Raw genomic sequence first — 16722 nt, 5'->3', positions numbered from 1 at the left:
CCTGCCTCCCTCTATCGGCCCAGCTCTGCCTGGTGTCAGGCAGTTGGCTATCACCTGGTCAAACTAGAGGGAGCTCCAGGGCTGAGGTTTTTCCAGAATTTTACAAGGGCAAGAAGGAGTGGTGATGAGGGGCAAGGGCTTCCCTCGCCAGCTCTAGTGTCAGTATTGTGTCTGCTGCCAGGGCTGCCTGGTTCACAGGCAGAGAAGGCCACTGCCAGCAGAAAGTAGCAGAAAATGGTGAAAGAAGGCTCCTCCAGCATCCTGCCCTTCTGCCTGGAATTTCTCCCACTAGACTCATTCCTTTGGGTTCGCAACAGGCTCTTGGTAAAAAGAAATTACCCCAGGGAAGGAGAATCCATCAACCCCCAGCAGCCACAGACTCTTCTGGGGGTTAATTTCTCAGCTATGCCACCGTATAAATGAGGCAGCAGAGCTGGAGGAGGATGCACCCAGGGAGGATGTTTTGATGAGCAAGCAAACGGGGTCTCCCAGGCAGGGAGTGCTGAAGATTAACATCCCCAATATGCCCAAGGCAGCCTTGCTGCTCCTCACGACATCTTCATAACAGCTTGCTTTCATTTACCAAGAACAGAAGGAGAAAACAATCTCCTTTGCCCTAAACTCTACTCCTGTTAAAGCTGCCCACTCAGAGGCAGTTTGGTTTCTCGCCAGCGAGTCTTCAATATTTGGCCACATTTGCCTGTCCCCTAAAATCCCAAGGCCACCAGATAACCAGGACCCATTGTGATGCCCCACTCTAGGCAGCACCCCACCAGTCTATACTTAGCCAGCCTGGGTTACTTCTCCCAGAAGCGCCTCCCACTATTCTGACCAAGCTGAGGCAGGTCATCACATCCCTTCCCTGAGAAAAACTAAACAATTCCCCTTCTGAGAAAGATTTTCCATTTTAACAGGGCACCTCAAGACTTCAAACCCAAGGGTGACATTAATGGTGAGAATTTCCTTTATCTTAGTGGGTATTTTTAGTCCAGATGGTTTTTGTCCTCCCCCCACTCCCATCATTCCAGCTATATGGCTGCCACTCACTCAGAGCGTCAGGCCTGCTAGCCCTAAATCCCTCTTTGATATTGGTGCCAGCTGAGACTTGGCCACCCTGCTCCTGGGCTTTATCACCCTCTACTGCTCACTGTGGGTGACCTATTCCCAACTGACCCAGCCCCTTTAGCTAAAGATGGAAACTGACCAAAGTCGTAGCATTAGTGGAGAACCAGGAGCACACACATGGGTGAATTATCCCTTTTATTTAAGTGGTTGAGCCGTGCTTCCAGGTCATTAGCGGCCACTTACTCAATTAAACTATGTTTGGGTTTCCCAAGTATGTTTGATTTTCACAGGTCTTTTGTGTTTGTAACTGCACAGTTTCTCTCAGACAATGATTGTCCCCAAATTAAAGTGTTAACAGAAGACTAATTCATGAATGTGCCTATAGTTCTCCACGAGGCCATTAGCAAAGTCCTAACACATAGACAACCTTTTTATTTTTTTTCTTACTAAGCATGTATTTACTGCATTTGTACTGTGTGCCAGGCACCGGTCCAAGCCTTAGGTGTACAGTAGCAAATAAGATAAACCCGTGCCCTCACAAGGTTTATATTCTAGTCTAGAAAGCCAATTGGTGTTCACTTGAGACCTTGCACGGCCCATTTTCAGTCGTAATCCTTTCTGACCGTGCCTTCAGTCATGCTAGAAAGAATAGAGGTCTTACTGATTACTGATTGTTTGTACTATCAAAGTGGTTCTTCGGGTCAAAACGTTGTGCAAGTTAGAAGTTCTACATGCAGGGAAACATTGCTAGGACCTTCAGGAGAATAATTTCAATATAGACTCCATTTTAACAACAACTTCTCGGACTACCCCCTCCCCATAGCAGTATATGTGAAACCATGAGAACAAACATTGAAATTGGACAGAAGGCTAGAAAGACGAATTTGAAACAGTGTGAAAAGGGCTGTTCAGTTGGGGAGCCATTTTGCCAGCGGTGTTTGGGAACCAGAGTTTTTATTTATCATAGAGTTTATCACATTCACACAGCCCTTTTTTTCGTTCTCCAAAGAGCTCAGCTATGCTACCTACAGGGTGTCCATAAAGTCCATAGGTAAATATTTATAAAGTCATCAAAGACATCTTTGATTTGTAAAAAATAAAATAAAATGATATATTTATGTTTCCAGACATTAGGGTATCCATAAAACATACATACCTTGTGTGGCATTACTCCCATTTCAGGGATGCGGATCTAGCAGCATAGAGAGTTTAGAGGTCTTCCATGAAGTCCCCAGCTGGCTAGTGGCCAAGGTGGAAAAAGAACTCTGGCCTTCTGACATATTTTCTTCCCACTTGGACACGTTCGTTTAAAATGGGAGCTAAAGTGATGTTTCTTGGGGCATAACTCCCTTCACAAATGCATCAAGGGAGTCCCTCTCAATTTTTCATCTCATTACTGTCTGTCTGAGAGCTCAGTACCAGCTCTGTAGGCCAAACCCATCATTGCAGCAGCCTATTGTTGGAGATAAATCACCCAGTGACATGACAGATGCCTTCTGGGTTATCTCCCAATCGTGCTGAGTCCCCGGTGCCCCAAGATGTCCAAGGAGTATCTGTGAAACTCTCGTCCTCTCAACTGCTGAGCTAGTAACTGTCTATACTTGGCTGTTCCTCGGTTTCCATATTTACTTTAGCTCTTCTGCAACTCTGTCAACAAACTCCATGGTATTATTAGTTTTAGCAAATAACAGGATGTCAGAACTGTTGACCAGGATTCGTTAGTTTGCTGTTAGAGCTCTATCCCTAGGACATAGGGGCTAGTGTTCCTTTTATTTTTTAAGGTGTATGAGCTTTGGCGAGAAGCCTTCTTGGTCAGGCCCACCATGCTCTGGTGTCTATAGGTCTTTAAGGTTGCTCGTGCCACAGAGGCCCCACCCACAGAGACCCGGGCACTTCTGTCTTTGCTTGGTGGTACAAAGACATCTGTAGAGTAGATTAATAAAAGAAGACGAAAGAAAGAAAAGAAATCAATGCCAATACTTCTTAGAATTTTCCATTTTTGTGCTTTATTTTTAAAATCTTGCTGTGGGCTTTAAAAGAAGCCTGTCCTTGGCAAGGTGGCTTCAGTGCTTAACATTCATATTGCCGGCAAGGGCCGGGGATGGTATTTTAGGCTGGCACTAAGAATTTCCAGGTTTTTGACCCTAAATATATTTTCCTTTCAACCCCACCCCCAACACTGAATGTCTCAAGGAGCAAGAGAAGAGGTTAAAAGGGTCACTCTGTTGCTGGCAGGCAACCAGGAAGTCTAGGCCTTGGGGAGAAGCATAGCTTTTGTTTATTTAAGCCCCAAACCTAGCAAACAATGTAAATTAAACATAAAAATAAAATAAAATAAAATAAGGCCAAAAGACAGGCCGGATGCATACTACAGACAACAGTAAATTCCCCTCCTGCTCCCCCTTGGAGAGGGGAGTCAGTGAGCAGGGGAGATGGCCTTGTTGCCAGGGAGGGGCTCACAAGCAATGGGATGGGGTGAGGATGGTAGGCAGGGGTGAGTTCCAGGCTTGGATCAGGGTGGGGACGGGCATGTTTGCAGAGATCCTGGCAAGTCTTTATAGTCAGCCCCAGCAGGTTCTTGAGGGGGGAATGAGTCAACACCCCTTCAGCTCACCTGAGAATTGACCCAGGTTTGACCGGGCAGTGACAGCCACAGGGCTGGAGAAGAGCTGGTTCCTGTAGAAGGGAGGTTGGGCCGGTTCATTGACCAAACTGCGCTGTTAGAGAAAAACCAGCCCCTTCCCCTTCTCTATGCTGGGTTCTCTCTTTCCCACAACGATGCCCACCCCTCCCCCGCCGCATGTCCCTGAACTGCCAGGCTGAGAGTTTCCACTGACCGCTGTGAAGTATCTTAAAAGGCATCTGTTCCTCTTAACAGAGAGGCAAAAATTGCCAAAGATTTGAATATAAATCAGAGCATGTTCAGGATCATCTCTCTAATAGTAGATCTCACTCACATTTTGGTCAAACTTTCAGGAGTGAGAGAGAAAGAAAGGGCAGGACAGACAGCAGGCCTATAATATGCCAAGCCTCATCCGAATATGTCACACGAAATGGGTCTCAGTGCCCCTGGTACCATAGGGACTCTTCAGATAGACCCTTTCTTGGTTCTTACCTTTAGGCCAGCAGTTCCTAAAAGCAGTTCTATGGACTGGTGTCAAAAGAGCTGCATCCAAAATACCTGAGAAATACCCTTCTCCCGCCCCACGCCTATTGCACTAGACATGCTAGGGCTGCAGCCCAGGACGCCTGCATTTTCCACAATCTCCCTTAGGCCCACTGCAGCCCACCATCAAGGTTTACCTGCTGTGTGTCCAATTGTCTGCTGACGCTGATTGGCTACTGACTACTCTGTTGAAAGTAATGCTATAATTTAGTTCATACTGAAGTATTTGAACTGATAGTGTCGAATGTGGCACCTTCCCAGGGCTTTTTGCATTGGAAAAGAAGCTGTTCTCATTCCCCAAAGTATAAATGAAGAACTCCAGGAGAGATCATTGGAACCCAAAGGCATGATTCTCATGGTGGCATTTGTAAGGACCACAGTAGCAGTCTGGAAAACAGCTCTGACTGAGAGGGATTTTTTTTTTCTCACCGCCCTTCAGATCACACTTCTCAGGTCACAGAGGGCCTCTATGCCAGGACTGGCTCTAGTTAGAACTGTCCTCAAGAGGAGCCTGTGGGAATCATTTCTTAGGTGTCCATATGATTGATTGTGCACAAATGGTACTTGTTTTTATTTCTTCTTCATTTAAAAGAGCCCATTATAATGCATGATTGGTATCTTTGAAAACTGTGCTTCTGGCAGTGCCAGGACTTCCTGTTCCCAGTATGCAGTATGAGGCTTCAAAGTGGTTCCCCCGTGTCCACCTGAATACCACCTCAAGCTTCCCCTAAGACCCTGTCACCTGTCACCCTTGCACAGCACACAGCTAGCTCTGGATGTCAGAGAGCGCAGAGGCCATGACTTTTGACATTCTGGCATGGGCTAGAGTGTCCTGCCTTGCTATCTTGCTATATCTTGTGGCCTTACTGCCCCTTTGGGGTCACGGGGAAGGTGACAACATCGGGGAAGGGGGGCGGATGCCCCTCTCTGCCTGGCTATCTGTGAATTATTAGACTGTGTGAAAGGCTGGAGAGGGTGTTTGCACAAATGCATGTGCTTCCACGCTGCTCTTTCTTCCTGAGAAGTTGCTCCTTGTCAGTGATTCTCAAACCAGCCCAGGAGACCTTCCTTAAGCCCTTCCAACACTCCTTTGAGATCCCTGGTGCTGTTCCCATGGTTAGGGGGCCCTCCCCAGGCAGAAGCTGGCCCTGTTTCTCCTTTTCTTTCTGTTCTGGCAATAGTGTGCCCCCTGCCTCCTCCTGCCACTGCCCCCACCCCAGCTAGGTTGCCTTCTATTCATCCTGGAAGGTGGGAGGCAGCGGGTGGTGATGGCTGGAGAGCCAGAGGCCCTTTGCAATCTGCAGAGCCCCTCTTCACATGTGATAGAGTCCCACAACTGAGAATCAAGGAGCTACCTCAAATGAGCTCATGGTGAATAGCTCTGCTATGAGGTAAGCGAGGGCCCTAGGAGGCTCACAGTGCTTACCCATCACAGCCAAGGAACTAAAGAGCCCAGCATTATTAACCATCCTTTTGTTCCCTAGAGAACCTGTGCCACTTCAAAGATCACCCATTCTATAGTGAGGCCCACAATGGAGGCAGGTGCTCCTGCCCTCTTCACAAGCCCCTCGTCTGCTGCACCCCCATCCCCAACAAGATCCTCCTGGTTGCTGTCTTCCAAGCATTGCCAATAGCCCCCAAGTCCTTCACATGCTACTCAAAGTAACCCTGGCAACTGCCAGAGAAAATGGCTTGGAATTTCGGCTCTTGGAACTGTTCCACAGAGCAGAGTGGATGGAGAGAGGCCTTGCCAGTGTCCCGCTGGCCTGGATAGGCTGGTGGAGGGCTGGTGCAGACACATAAATGTGGAGAGTGGCCATAGTCTTGCTGCTTTCTTTCTCAGCCCCTAGGAAGGCTGCAGGACACTGGGATTTCCAGAGGGTGAGCTGTGACGAGGGAGCCTGTTTGTCTACCTGAGGATGCTTGCCGGTCTGTAGGAGACGGCAAGGAACCTTAGCACCTGCCTCTGAAAGAGGTGGGACAAGTGTAAGGCTGAGAGGAGCTGGCTAAAGGACGAAGATCAAGAAGTTGGCAGGGAGAGGTGAGCCCAGGCTAAACGAAGACCCCCTTCTTGGAAGAAAGGGACTGGCAACTCAGAAAGCAAATACCTGTGCCTTGTTCCCTTGCTTTACAAAGCCCTGCAGTTAAGGAAGGGAATCAGGGTGAGAGACCTTTCCTGGCACTGTCAGCCACAATGTTAAAGGAGTGGTAGATCCCACAGAAACCCCAAGTTTCATGCTGCTGCATTATCCTGTCTAGGTGGGCACCAGTTGAGGGGCAGGGTGGGGAGAAGAAAAGCACGCCTCATTCTGCCCCATGAAATGATGCCCCAGATGGTAGTGGCATGGTCCTTCCCAACCCCAGGCCACCCCCCAACCCAAGCACCCCCCAGCCCGAGGCTTTTTCCTGAAGCAAACATTTCACTAAGGTCTAACCAGTAGGGAGACTTCTGAATTGGTCACAGACCTAGAATATTCTGGAAGGAAGCACAATTTTGGATTTGTACTGCCAATTTACTTTTTTAAATTTCCTTGAAATGTGCCTTGTGCTTTGAATAAGCATTCAACTTTGAATTGAACTGATTTGAATTGAATTAAATGATAATGGCAACTAGCATGGGCAGGGGAAAGGAGGACAGTGACTCCATTTACTAAGGTTAGTTTTACCAACCGCCTTTTTCAGGGATATCTATTTCCTACTTGTAGATGGACAATGGGGAGGGTGGAAAATAAGAGGAGGGCTTGGAAAAATTATGGAGGTAAATTTTCCCAGCTGCAAGGCATAAGGGGAAGGGAGACAAGCATAAATATTGACACAAGGTTCATGAAATTTAAGATCCACTGAGCTAAACTGCATTCCTGGATAAGTCGCCAATACTTCCAGTCCTGCTGACATGGCAGAACAAACCACCCCCAGCATGGTGAGCCACCAAAGTTAGGGTGATGAAGGTGATTTGACGAGAGCAGTTTTTTACTTCTCTGAGTGAGGGCAGGAGGGGTAGAATGCCTTGTTAAAACAAGGTTTGGTTGCGCCCGTCATCCCTAGTGTCACTCAGAGATTGTTTGTGATGCTCACATGGGACCTTGGACGGGAGGAAGCTGAAAGGGGCAATTCATTGCTCCTGCCATCATTCGGTGCCAGAGTTTGCCCCAAATCAATTGCTAGAGCTGCTTTTCCAAGAGTGTCCATCTCTCCACCAAGATTCTCCTTGGGCTCCCTCCCACTCATCATCGCCTTCTGCATCTGCATCTGCATCTGCATCCTCCTCCCCATTTTCCTGCCCCTGAAATTCGGAGCTCTGGGCCCTGGCCATGCAGGGCAGTTCACATGATCCACAGAGAACAAGGCACTTTCTCTTTCTCTGTCTTTCCTTCTTGCTTCTCTCCTTCTGGACTCTGGGGATTTTCCATGAAACCAAAGTAACTATGTAAGTGGCAGTGGCCTTCCTGTCTATAGTCTCCCACACTGGAGCGGAACCAGAAGGGAAGAGAGAAGGTAAGTGAGAAGCAAGGACAAATTAAACCATGGCATTTCAGCCTCCTTATTCCCCCAGCCTCTTCAGAAAAAGGGACAAGTAAGTAATTAGAACTAGACAGTGCTTCAGATGGAAGGGGCCCGCAGTGGAGGAGTAAGTGGGGTGGGATGTTTTTCAACCATCCCATTAACACTGTGTTAACGCTCTAGCGCTCAATATCCTTTTTGTATTTCCTTTTCCAGCTCCTAACCCAGTGTTTGCTTTGTGGCTTCTCCCGCACCTCTCGCATCATGTCTTTTTCCGCTTCTCCTGACACAGGACCCTGTGTTTTGCTGGCAACATTGCCGAATCTTTGGGTGGAACATTCCCTGTAGAAAATAAGGAAGACTTGCCTATAAATAGTTTCCTTCTGGCTGTGTGGTACACAGTGCTTCAAGTGTGACAAAAAGGGAAGTGAGATGTTCCCCCTCATCACCACCCCCAACCTACCGCACCCACCCTGAATCTGCTGTCTAACTGCCATCAGGGCTCTGAGATCCTGCCCAGGGTTATGCCGCCCAGACTTTGCCCAGTCTCTGTTCTACTGTCCCATGGGAACCTGACGTAGGAAGGGCTCTTGTCCTAGAGAGTCCAGTCTGGCTTTTGAAGGGGAAAAGATGAATGGGAAATGCTGAGCACTTCTTTCAGCTCAAAGGGAATATGCTGGTTTCCAAAGCCTCCTGAAATGAAGGGAATTGGCCCTGTCCTCATTATGCCACCCTCCGTCTAGAAGGTCACCCCTGAGAAAGGTAGGGTCAGCCATGTCTGTTTTGTTACTATGTCCCTTTAAGACTACAACTGAGAGCCAGCAAAGGGCCTGGCTCCTCAGTGAGGCGCTGTTGCCGTGTTGGCTCTGGGTCCAGCCTGTATTGTGAGTTATGGGACGTCAGAAAGAGAATTTGGCAACATTTATGAATGTTGGGGTAGCTGGGCCATTGAATGCCTAGGCCACTGTTTCCTATTTGGGGCCCACTTCCACGGGACACAAGGACCCAGAGAGTCTCAATATTGGATCAGATCATGGATAGGTACAGCACAAACTTCCACTCACTGCAAGGTTTGGCATAGCTATTCTGGGTGGAGAAATTTTCTGGTGTGCTGAGGGTTAAGCAGAAAACTCTTTGGGTTCCTCCTCCTTCCCCCACGCCCACCCTTCCTACCCACCCTTATCTCCCCTGCCCTTGTTGTTGGAAAATCTTTTTTCTTTTCTTTTCTTTTTTTTTCTTTAGACAGAGTTTCACTCTTGTCACCCAAGCTGGAGTGCAGTGCCACGATCTCGGCTCACTGCAACCTCCGCCTCGCGTGTTCAAGCGATTCTTCTGCCTCAGCCTCCCGAGTAGCTGGGATTACAGGCGTGCGCCACCATGCCTGGCTAATTTTTTGTATTTTTAATAGAAACAGGGTTTCACCATGTTGGCCAGGCTGGTCTCGAACTCCTGACCTCAGGTGATCTGCCCACCTCAGCCTCCCAAAGTGCTGAGATTACAAGTGTGAGCTGCTGCACCCGGCCAGAAAATCTTTCTACAGAGACATTTAAGTCCATATTCTTCCCTTAGGGAGCCAGTGGACCCTGGAATCCATTCATTCTTTCCTAATGGAGGATCATAAGGTCTCAGGGTGATCACATCTCACTCAGCAGAACCAGAGATGTAGAGAGGATGAGAGCTTGTCTCAGTCTGGGCTGTACCTGGGACCTCCTTTCCAAGTCTTTTTTTTTTTTTTTTAACTAAATCTTTGCTATGAACTTGTTTTCTTATTGACCTCATTTTCCTAAAAGCTGAGCACAGCTGGAATGGGGGAAAAAGGAGTTAATTAAGGGTGCCAGTGAGTGGGGCTCCAGGAACTCAAAGTTTGACTGGATTGTGATTGTGCAGCCAAGACTCCATACTTGATTTGGAATACTGTACACTCTCCTACATGTTCCATTCAGGAAGCCACCCTGTTAGATTAATGTCTCCTATTTCCCAAACAGATAGCTTTCTTTGAGGATTGCTTGGCTGCCTTTTGGAATGATGTGGGTGAGCATGGCCGTCTCATAAAGCTCATTTGGACAGTTGGATATTGTTCCAGTCACCCATTGGAGCTCTCCTCTGCCTCACGTGTCAGAAAAGCCAAGGCTCGCAGAACTCAAAGGCAGTCTCTAAACCTCTCTAATAGTAGGGCTGCTGCTTCTCACCCTTTCTTCCTCCTTACCACTCTCTGGCACCTCCAAACCCCCTACCAACTTCCTCAACTCACTCATTCAAGCCTCTACCCATTCAACAAACCTATTCCCTGCCCCACTGATCAGTGCAGTAGGAATAAATTTGATCTCTGGGTCAGGAAGACCCTGGGCTGCAGTTCTAGCTCTGTAATTTATTACCTTTGCCGCCTTGGGCAAGGTAGCCTCTCTGACCCTTGGTTTCTTCATCTGTAAAATATAGTGACAGTGCCTACACCTTGGGGTTGGTGGTGCAGCCAGCACAGTGTCTGCCCATAGCTGATGCTCTATTAATAGTAACTATTATTGTCAGTGAGTCTCAGACTCAGTTTGCTTTTATAATTGAAGTATAACTAATGAACAACTCAGACGAGATCAGGTGTGTTCAGGGTGGTATGGCCGTAGACAAATTAATGATCAATTCAAATGCAGCTTTGCTGGGAAGCTTAACCCTTTTGCCTTCCCTTCCCATGCCACCTGGATTTCTCTGCCTCTGTCTCCACATAAGGGAGTCCCTGTTGAAGGAGCTGTTTTTACTTCTGTCCTGTGCCCTGTTTTCCTGGTGGTGTTTTTCCCCTGCCAGCCCAGCTTATTTCTGTGTCCCCTTTTCTTCTCATCTTCCTTGGAATCTTGGGGGGAGGGGAAAGCAATAGTTGAGGAAAAATTAACAAGCCAATGAAAGGTCAGCTCGGAGACTTTCTGGACCAAGAAAACTCTATGTGGTGCGGAGGGCAAATTAATATTAATATATCAGGGAATTCTGATACCAGTTAAGCTCCTGATTTAAGAGGGCTTTTTTTTAGTGAATGTTCTTGATGACCCATAAGTATAGTCTGCACTTTGTTCTGTCTACTACACATGTCTTAGTGCAAACGCCGTGTTCAGAGAGGTTGTGTCTTAAAGTTAACAGAATGTCCTGAGATCATTATTGTCTCCCACCTAAAGTGAGATGAAGAAAAACACCATCCCGGGCTAGTGCAGCAGGTTTACTTAGTTCTGTTGGTCAGTGCTTTGCAATATAATGGCTCTTGTACACATATTATCACCACTGGAATCCACCAATAGAGCACCACACCATAGCCAAAAATGTTGGCTGTTCAGTGGCATAACTGCCCTGGAAGCCGGGAGGAAATCAAGGCCTTCAGACTGCATTTGGCTGGGGCCTTGGCCAGGGTGTTAGTGCCAGGCACCTGGTTAAGATAAATGTCCTGAAGCAAATAATAATTACCTTCTTTGCTGATAAGAGGCCCCAGTACTTTTCCAATAGCATGATTGCATTAGGATCTTTCTTTGGACCACAGCCTGTGGAGCACTGATTCATGGGTACTGGCCTTAACTTCATCCAAACTATTGTATATGTGGTGGAACCCAATGTTCTCCTTTGGTCCTGAGTTGGTGTAAATAATATTCCCGGTTGCATCACCTGTCCCTGCCCCTCTTGCTCCTTCTGGTGGCAATTCTGCTTTTGTCCACCAGGTGGCCTCACTTAGGAAGGAGCAGAAGAAAAGGACCTCAAGTCTCTGGTGCCTTTTTTTTTCCCTTCAGCTTGAGGCTGAATATAAAGAAAATATATTTTAATGGAAACATGTAACTTTTATTATGGAACAATCACCTCATCTTGTTTATGGTTTGGAGTCTGTTTTTCCTGAAGTATCCTCTAATTCTGTGCATGGCTGGGCCCATCACAGGGCAGGTGTTTTCCTGGGATCGTTTATATAAATTTATACCTTTGGTTTGAAGTATTATTGTCATTCGCTGTTTTAAAGAAAAGTAACAAAGTTGTGTTTTTAAAAAATAGAGACACGGGATCCTGGATAATGTTGAATGTATTTTCTTCAAAGAGTAGAATGTGGAGACTAAAGAGAAAAGGGCTGGCATCTTGTGGTCACTCCAGTGCTCACTCCAATACCCTGTCTCCTCCTCACCTCCTCTGTCACCCACCTAGCTGCTCTCCCATACATGTTCACCCACTCACCTCAGCTCCCGGACACCCTCTCCTCCATACATATGCATCTGTAGATTAGCGTGGACCTGTGCATGCATTACATGCATGTCACAGATCTGTACATGTGCCAGTCCACAGACAAGTACGCCCACACCTGATCATTCAGAGGAAGGGGCAAGTGGATGAGTGCTGGGATTCAGGGCAGGTCGGCAGGCCAGCTGGCTGGTGAGGGGACAGCTGGGTTGATGAGAGAGTGAATATGCAGGTGACAAAGTACGTGTGCAGGGGAGAGACTGAGAAGGCAGTGACTGGGAAGAAGGTGAGGCCGCGATGGTGAGGGCGGGTGTCCAGGGAGGATGACATAGGAGATCATGCAAAGCCATGGGGGCATGCTGGCTGCCACCTGAAGAAGAGCTTTTCAAACTAGCGCTGTTCTCTACTGAATGCCCTCTGCCTCTTGTTAGGGCATTTGTATTTCTTATTTCTCTACAAATCAGCTCCGGTTTGGTTTTTGTCAATCTCCAGAGCCTTCTTTGGAGATGCCAGTTGGTACAAGAAAGCGCTGAACTGTTTACAGTCCCAGCCTAAGGTTCAGGGAGGGGATGTGGTTTAACTGGGCCACAAAGCCCGGTACAGGACTCATTTGCATGGCCCCTGACGCCATGTGACGCAGCCGGCTCCTCCTATATAAAGAAGCAGGAGCCAAAATATCTCCGAGTCTGGGTTGGACTGGCGGCCGTGGAGTTTGTGACATACGAGGTGACACCCCTCGAGTCACTTCCCTTCAACTACAGCTGGAGCGCCTGCTTGGCTTTGAGTTCGTTCTGCAGCCTTCACCCAGCTCCTAGACTCAGGGCCGGACTCCAGCGCAGAGCCCAGCCCAGCGCAGCCTGCCAGCAGCCGCCCAGCCGCCCAGCCCCGCACGAAATCCCGCCAGAGCTTCCCAGCAGCCCGAGCCATGAACACCGAAATGTATCAGACCCCCATGGAGGTGGCGGTCTACCAGCTGCACAATTTCTCCATCTCCTTCTTCTCTTCTCTGCTTGGAGGGGATGTGGTTTCCGTTAAGCTGGACAACAGGTAACCGCTGACCCGAGCTCCGGCGCCTACCGAGCCGGGGCGCCGGCCAGAGCTGGGCTAGGAGCCGGATCTCTGAGCGAGCTGTGTGCCGCCGGTCCCCGTTCCCCGCGGTGCAGCATCCTGGGAAGGGGCGGGGGGGAGGGGACGCAGGAAGTGGGGGGTCACCGCCGCTCTGGGATCCGTCGTCGAAGCGTCCCTGCGGCCGCTGCGCCGTGAAAACCAGCTGCTGCAGCCGAAGAGGCAGCCGGAGGCAGAGGGGCGGCGGGCAGGGCCAGACAGGGCTGGGCAGGGGGCTGGCCGATCGCCGTGCGCCGCTTGGGAGAAGGCCGGAAGCTTACCAGCCGAGAAGGAACTCCTAGCTAGCTTCAGAGCCGGGTAGGTTTGCCTAGGACCTTGTAGGCCGGCAGTGGGGGACTCCCCGGGTCGCACAACCTCATTGTTTGCATATTGCCCGAGCAGGCCACGGTGGCCTGCGCGCCCCAGGACTCGCACGCAGCTCCGATCGGTTGGAACTCGGGGCGGCGGCAGCAGCGCTGAGCGGGCCTGGATGAGGAGATGCAGCTTCCTGCAGGGGCCAAGGAAGGATCTGGGGACAAACTGTGCGGAACTCTGGGCCAGGGAGGCGAGAAAGAGAGAGAGAGGAAGAGCTGAGGCAGATGGAGGACTTTGGCCACAACTGCCATGTACTCAAGAGTAGAACCAAGTGGGTAATGGGTCGCTTTGCTTTTTGTCTTGGCAGTGCCTCCGGAGCCAGCGTGGTGGCCATAGACAACAAGATCGAACAGGCCATGGTGAGTGGCATCACTGCGTCATTCTCATCCCCTGACTTAGCTGCTGCTTATGTAACTCTGGGCAGGATTGAGGGAATGGGTGAAAAAGCCCTTAGCCAAAACCCTGAGGAAGCCGACAGCCTGCCTCCTATCCCCATTGGAGGTGGAGTCTGATTAGAGTGGCACCTTTTAGGGCATTTCCAGTCTTCCCTTCCTGGGCTCCCTCCTTTCTTCCTCCCTCCTCCATCTCAGGTCTTTGCCACAGGCTCTGACTCTCTCCTGGGCCTGTTGTTGGGCAGGGAGCTCAGACTCTTGCATTTGTGTGCATCGTGCAGCTGGCAAGGGGCAGAGCTCATTGGATGCAACAGCACTGCAGTGCCTCTGCAGAGCCTGGACTGGGGTCAGGAGTTGGGTGGAAACAGGAAGCGAAGCACCCCACCCCGTCCCTCTCCTTACCAGGTAGAGGTCATACTCCAAGGAGCAGCCACAATGGCTGCAGAGGGTTAGGGCTTCAGCTGTTGGGAGCCACTTAATTGTGCCCTGGAGCTTAAGGACACCTTCCCTGCCCCCAGTGCAATCATCAAATTCAGAGAGGATGCGGCAGTTCTGTACCTTTCCCCAAGGCCAATGTCCTGTGTGCTAACTGGCCGGCTGCAGGGCAGCTGCAATTCAATGTGCTGGGTCATATGGAGGGGAGGAGACTCCAAAATAGCCAATTTTATTCTCTTGGTTAAGATTTGTACAGCAGACAAACAGTATGGGATGCATTGCAGGTCTCCCCTTCCCCCAGATCTGGATCAGCAGCAGCAGGGGCTTATGTAAAAAGGGGGACATAGCAAACTACTGGCAAACAGCAGAAGTGTCACCCCAAAGGCCCCTCAGCAGCCAGCTTTGAAAGTCATTAGAAACTTGCAGGGGAGAACCTATCTAGTTCAAATCTGGGCTGTCAACTCCAGCGTGAGCCAAATCATGTAGCTCTCCTGAATGAGGGTTTAAGTGCTTCAGAGAAAGGTGAACGAGGAATTGGACTTGCCACACCAGTTCACTGAAGGAAGGCTGGAGGGCCCTGGCATTAAGGACAGCACAGGCACACCAGTGACAGAGCAAAGGTGCTGCAGAGGGGCCACGATGGCTAAGGAATGGCTTTGTTATGATTCCCTCATTGGCAGGATCTGGTGAAGAATCATCTGATGTATGCTGTGAGAGAGGAGGTGGAGATCCTGAAGGAGCAGATCCGAGAGCTGGTGGAAAAGAACTCCCAGCTAGAGCGTGAGAACACCCTGTTGAAGACCCTGGCGAGCCCAGAGCAGCTGGAGAAGTTCCAGTCCTGTCTGAGTTCTGAAGAGCCAGCTCCCGAATCCCCACAAGTGCCCGAGGCCCCTGGTGGTTCTGCGGTGTAAGTGGCTCTGTCCTCAGGGTGGGCAGAGCCACTAAACTTGTTTTACCTAGTTTTTTCCAGTTTGTTTTTGGCTCCCCAAGCGTCATCTCACGAGGAGAACTTTACACCTAGCATAGCTGGTGCCAAGAGATGTCCTAAGGACATGGCCACCTGGGTCCACTCCAGTGACAGACCCCTGACAAGAGCAGGTCTCTGGAGGCTGAGTTGCATGGGGCCTAGTAACACCAAGCCAGTGAGCCTCTAATGCTACTGCGCCCTGGGGGCTCCCAGGGCCTGGGCAACTTAGCTGCAACTGGCAAAGGAGAAGGGTAGTTTGAGGTGTGACACCAGTTTGCTCCAGAAAGTTTAAGGGGTCTGTTTCTCATCTCCATGGACATCTTCAACAGCTTCACCTGACAACGACTGTTCCTATGAAGAAGCCACTTGTGTTTTAAGCAGAGGCAACCTCTCTCTTCTCCCCTGTTTTGTGAAGGCAGGGGACACAGGTGGGAGAGATTGAGCCAAGTCAGCCTTCTGTTGGTTAATATGGTATAATGCATGGCTTTGTGCACAGCCCAGTGTGGGATTACAGCTTTGGGATGACCGCTTACAAAGTCCTGTTTGGTTAGTATTGGCATAGTTTTTCTATATAGCCATAAATGCGTATATATACCCATAGGGCTAGATCTGTATCTTAGTGTAGCGATGTATACATATACACATCCACCTACATGTTGAAGGGCCTAACCAGCCTTGGGAGTATTGACTGGTCCCTTACCTCTTATGGCTAAGTCTTTGACGTGTTCATTTACCAAGTTGACCCAGTTTGTCCTTTAGGTTAAGTAAGACTCGAGAGTAAAGGCAAGGAGGGGGGCCAGCCTCTGAACGCGGCCACAGATGCCTTGCTGCTGCAACCCTTTCCCCAGCTGTCCACCGAAACGTGAAGTCCTGTTTTGAATGCCAAACCCACCATTCACTGGTGCTGACTACATAGAATGGGGTTGAGAGAAGATCAGTTTGGGCTTCACAGTGTCATTTGAAAACGTTTTTTGTTTTGTTTTGTTTTGTAATTATTGTGGAAAACTTTCAAGTGAACAGAAGGATGGTGTCCTACTGTGGATGAAGGATGAACAAGGGAATGGCTTTGATCCAACGGAGCCTGGGAGGTGTGCCCAGAAAGCTTGTCTGTAGCGGGTTTTGTGAGAGTGAACACTTTCCACTTTTTGACACCTTATCCTGATGTATGGTTCCAGGATTTGGATTTTGATTTTTCAAATGTAGCTTGAAATTTCAATAAACTTTGCTCTGTTTTTCTAAAAATAAACTTGGTGTCTGACTGAGTATAAATGGACTGGGTGGGAGAGGCCCCTCACCCAGTAGAGGCTGTTTTGCTGATCCCCTGAATATCCCTTGAGCACCCTGTCAGTGCCAGGCCTATGCTGCAGCCATGATCTCGTGTCATCTGCACAATACTCATATGAAGGACATGCTCTTTGCCCTCACTGTCTGGATAAAGAAACTGAGACTCAGTGAGTTTAAGTGACTTGCCCAAAGTCACATGGCTATTCTGGGAATTAGGACTCAAGCCCAGATCCTTCCTCTCT

At 49.2% G+C, this 16722-nt stretch overlaps 1 protein-coding gene across 7 annotated transcripts in view; it reads left to right on the top strand.

Moving 5' to 3' along the window:
- TSC22D3 (TSC22 domain family member 3) overlaps window positions 1–16442 on the top strand; it is a 63026-nt gene extending 46584 nt beyond the window's left edge. For 5 of the 7 annotated variants that reach the window (XM_063634494.1, XM_063634493.1, XM_055268279.2 and 2 more), the window contains exons 3-4: window positions 13710–13761; window positions 14910–16442. In XM_063634494.1, the coding sequence (XP_063490564.1) occupies window positions 13710–13761; window positions 14910–15140 (283 nt within the window). In that variant the 3' untranslated portion in view covers window positions 15141–16442. Of the gene's footprint in view, window positions 1–12594; window positions 12971–13118; window positions 13346–13709; window positions 13762–14909 lie in introns of those variants that run through there. The other 2 variants (XM_055268281.2, XM_055268282.2) reach the window with 2 other exon arrangements.
- The last annotated feature ends 280 nt before the right edge of the window (window positions 16443–16722 follow it).

Source organism: Symphalangus syndactylus, chromosome X (genome assembly GCF_028878055.3).
Source record: "Symphalangus syndactylus isolate Jambi chromosome X, NHGRI_mSymSyn1-v2.1_pri, whole genome shotgun sequence".
NCBI lineage: Eukaryota > Metazoa > Chordata > Mammalia > Primates > Hylobatidae > Symphalangus > Symphalangus syndactylus.
Note: the sequence above shows the minus strand (reverse complement) of the source record. Positions and strands in the feature narration are given on the sequence as shown.